Source organism: Schistosoma mansoni (assembly GCF_000237925.1).
Source record: "Schistosoma mansoni, WGS project CABG00000000 data, supercontig 1429, strain Puerto Rico, whole genome shotgun sequence".
NCBI classification, from domain to species: Eukaryota; Metazoa; Platyhelminthes; class Trematoda; order Strigeidida; family Schistosomatidae; genus Schistosoma; species Schistosoma mansoni.
The window spans coordinates 1-4,812 of NW_017386613.1; the positions used below are offsets into that span (position 1 = coordinate 1).

At 33.3% G+C, this 4,812-nt stretch overlaps 1 protein-coding gene across 1 annotated transcript; it reads right to left on the reverse strand.

Moving 5' to 3' along the window:
• Positions 1–139: 139 nt before the first annotated feature.
• Smp_160860.2 (tetratricopeptide repeat protein 8, tpr8,putative) lies at positions 140–2,522 on the reverse strand (the record flags this gene model as incomplete). Its single annotated transcript, XM_018791376.1, has 3 exons — positions 140–356; positions 1,580–1,710; positions 2,325–2,522. Coding segments are annotated over 3 exons (546 nt in total), but the record flags the coding sequence as incomplete, so codon positions are not given.
• Between the last annotated feature and the right edge of the window lie 2,290 nt (positions 2,523–4,812).

A 4,812-nucleotide genomic window follows, 5' to 3' on the forward strand; every position in this document is an offset into this window, starting at 1 on the left:
GTACTATTATATATATATATATATATATATATATATATATATATATATAATGGATTATTTTAATTCGATAGTTGTAATGATCAAATATTTCATTAAACGTTAGATTATTCCTAATAGTAATTCATCCTATTGAACAAAATTAAAAATTGACTTGATGTGTTGTAAAAATGATTATATGACTTACAATTGCGATATGCCCCAGATTATAGTAAATATCTGCTAAATTCGTTGTATCACTTAGTGCAATAGCTTGATTGAAAAATGATAAGGATAAATCATATTGTTGAGTATAAAATGTGCACAATCCTAAATTATTATATAATTCACTTGATTCATATCCATATTGTAGAATACGTCTATCATAAAAAAAAATTAGAATAGATTATATGAATTAGGTTATATTAATATCAGTTGGTTGAATTCCATTGGACAGAAGCCTTGAACTTGGATTTCGTGCTATTCAACGATAATCAGCAAACTGAATCTAGAATATCGAAGAGTATATGACGCTACATATGCTATTTGAACTAGGGTTACATATTTAGTTAGGTGATTTTGTATAAAGCTCTTTAAGTATCTTAAAATACTGTCTAATTCACAATCTCTTCTATTAACTTGGATTATCAGATTGCGAAGCATAAACAACTTTAGTTTCACAGTTTCTATAACATTAGTTGAATGGTTATTGAACACTTGAAACTAATTGTTTAGATCTAGATCAAAATACTTCAACTTTTATTTCTTCTGGTATCAGAGTTAAATTATATATTTATTGCTTCAAATCTACAAATAATAGACCACTGAACTGAATCTCGATGGTCAACATACTTCGGTTTTGAATAACTCATGTAACAAAGTTCATACAACCATTCCCTTGATAAAATCTACTCATAAATGATCAAATCAAAAGAATGATTACGTAGATAGCAACCGAATGAAATTAGAAATATGTAATGACTGGAATAAGACCTCAGTTTTTTTATTCCTTTCATTCAAACGTCGAAGTGTTTAATTGCATGAAAGTTGCTACAACGTCAATCCCAACACGGTTCCCGTCCTACTGCTACTATTTCCTCAATTTAAACAACTGTTACTCGAGTACACCATTATGAGAGGTATAATCTCGCTGAATTGCTACTACGCCGATAAGTTTAAAAAGATTTGTGCAACTAATCTCCCTGTTTTATGGATTGTAGCGATTGTAATCAATTTCATTAAAACCAAGTGCTTTGTGTTTGCCATACATTTTCTGTTTGAAAAATATGCTACTGAAATTATGTAAGTAACAAGATGCTTTTAATCAAAATACTGACTAAACAAAATGAAGTTACATTGATAAGCTTAATTTATTTAGTTGTCAATAAAATGGCCGTAAATTCAAAGACGTCACAGATTCACACAATGGATTGTCAGAATCAGAAATCTGAAAGGTAAGTAATTCCCTATTTTCGGTGACAGTTTGTTGATTACTTTTCGATTACCTAGTCGATAGTTGTTTACAATAAACTTATTACATCACCAATACATAAACTTACTTCAAATAAACTAAAATCAAACAACTAGAACTTGCCTATAATACTTTAGTGAGACTTCCGGTTCATCCTCATAAAAATAATGCATTGCGAGTGAAGCCAAACTTTCAACATTCATATCGTCTATTTGGGATATTTCCTTGTACAAAGCAACCGATTGTGATGCATTGTTTAACTTCTAAATAATATTTATTACAAAATGTATTATGTAGAATGAGATGAAATGGTCTAATAAATTACTACTGGAAATCATTACAAAAAAATGGCCTTTCGAGACTGAAACCCGTATAATGGTTACAACTATTTACGAGTAAGAATGAAGTGTCAGACAAAAATAACTCCCTGCATTAAAGTGTGTAACTCTTGATATTTCTTATTGAGTTTTTCACCAGATTTGTGAAACAAATGAGTTATCATCACTAGTATTATCAGTATGGGTTGCGTTATTATTGTACCCCATATTTAATTCATAAGCTACCTCTGATATTTAAATTATAATTGCACTTCTGACAATCAAGGGAATCTAGAATGTGAGTTTCATCCAATTCATATCTGTTCAATCAGCTGTGAATTAGTGTAATATTTGAATTTAATAGTTGGAGTCAATTAAAGCTAGACCACCATGGAAAACCTGGAAGCACAAAACCCTCTTCTGGAAATATTAAAATATCTTAAAACCAAACTTTTAAGTATATTACACGTAATTAAAAGACAACACTTAAAGAAAATCCAGTTATACTTTCAATCACAGTCGTGATATATAACATATGTAAACAACAAACATCTATTTACCTGATATATTCTAGCTTTACCAGTTAATAGATCAATATCCTGAGGAAATCTTTCCAAACCTTTATCATAAATACCAAGGGCACGACCTGGCTGATCAAGCTGTATTGCAATAAATGCTAGAAGTGTATATGCTTCTATACTTGGATTTAATTCTAATGATTGACTGACTGAACATTCAGCTTCTCGTTTAAGTCCTAAACTAAAAACGACAGAGATTGAATATTGTTATCATAAATCTCAGTAAAACTGACACAAATATATATTAAGTGTTTGTTAGTTTAGCAAAGGGATTGTAACAGTCTAAGGAAAATTTTAAATTCTCTTAAATGTTGTTTAACAACTGGAATATTATTTGTTTATGATAGCATTTTGATATACATTTATGGTCACAGGTAGTTACTAACTGAAAAAAACCTCTCGCTCGGCTGTTTCGTAGTTGTAAAATTACGTAAATTTTCATGCTTTAGACTTGTTTCAATCGACTAATTGTATACACATATGCTTTCATAAGAAGCTTACAACCTATCATAAGATTAAACACTGTAAAAACATAAGCCTAACTACCATAGCATATTGTTATTCTTATGTTTTTTCCAAGAAGCACAGTTCCATTAGATTAAATTGCACGAATCCAATATATAGTGAGACGAGAGATATACTAGTCATAAACTTAGGACAGTGAAGACAAACACCGAAATAGCTATGTCGAAAAAGTCTTGTTTTTATATATTTGTTTTGAAAATTCACAAGTTACATGAGTATAGTAGAGGATTTGGTTGCAATACCACATATTTGGTGCTGAGAACTATTTACAGTTGTTAAAAATAGATAAATGAAAGAAAAAAATTAACTTCAGAAAGCTATCTTTCTGGAAATCAGTACATATATATATATATATATATATATATATATAACTATGGTAATGTATTTAACAAATACTTTGTGGTATTTTTATACCATATTAATGTCGAGCTTTTACTCAGCTCATTAATTGTTCGATATAGCTCTTATCGTTCATATATTACAGTCAATTAACCAGATAAGCTTCACTCAGTATTATACCACAGATAATCAAGCTTTGCACAGATTCACATATTTTACTGACGTGAGTTGTGGTCTTGTATTTCATGCATATAGTTATTTAAGTCTAAGCTATACAAGATATATCGGCTGACTTTTCATATATTCTAATTAGTAATTGGGGTCAAAATATTTGCGTGAGCCAAAGTGACGTTAACATAAAATGTAGCTGTATTTATGATTGCGTTTTATTAGTATACAGCAGAAATTAAAACAACAGTGACTTATTACATGGTACTGAATAGAGCAATTATTATCGCTATTGCTATTGTTATTATTATTAATGATATCAAGTATAAGCTGTCCACCAGGCTTCGTCAGATGATTTTGTCCTGGGTTCGCCTTTCCAGTTGTGCTATCCATTATTTGGATGTCCGCTCCCGATTACCGACACAATGTGTTTTTTGGTCTTCCTCTTTTCCATTTCCCTTCAGGATTCCAAGTTAGCGCCTGCCTCGCGATGCAGTTTGATCATTCCCGCAATATATGTCCTATCCATGTCCAGCGTTCCTTCCTAATTTCCTCTTCAGATGGAAGCTGGTTTGTTCTCTCCCACAGTAGATCGCTGCTGATTACTTACTTACTTACTTACGCCTGTTACTCCCAATGGAGCATAGGCCGCCGACCAGCTTTCTCCAACCCACTCTGTCCTGGGCCTTCTTTTCTAGTTCTTTCCAGTTCTTGTTCATTCTTCTCATGTCTGTCTCTATTTCTCGGCGTAATGTGTTCTTTGGTCTTCCTCTTCTCCTTCGACCTTCAGGATTCCATGTGAGGGCTTGTCTTGTGACACAATTGGGTGATTTCCTCAAAGTGTGCCCAATCCACTTCCAGCGCTTCTTCCTGATTTCTTCCTCCGCTGAATGGAATCTGGTTTGTTGTCTCCCACAGTAACTTGTTGCTGATAGTGTCTGGCCATCGGATCCGAAGTATCTTGCGTAGACAGCTGTTAATAAACACTTGTATCTTCTGGATAGTGGCTTTCGTAGTTCTCCACGTCTCTGCCCCATACAGAAGAACTGTCTTGACATTTGTATTGCAAATTCTAACCTTGGTGTTGGTTGACAATTGTTTTGAGCTCCAGATGTTTTTCAGCTGTAGGTATGCTGCTCTTGCTTTGCCGATCCGCGCCCTCACATCTGCATCTGATCCACCGTGTTCATCAATGATGCTGCCCAGATATGTAAAGATTTCCACATCCTCCAAAGCTTCTCCGTCAAGTGTAATTGGATTGGTGCATATTGTATTGTATCGGAGAGTCTTGCTTTTCCCTTTGTTTATATTGAGACCTACTGCTGCTGAGGCTGCTGCTACACTGGTCGTTTTCTCCTGCATTTGTTGTTGCGTTTGTGATAGAAGAGCCAGATCATCCGCGAAGTCTAAATCGTCAAGCTGCATCCTGCCTGTCCAC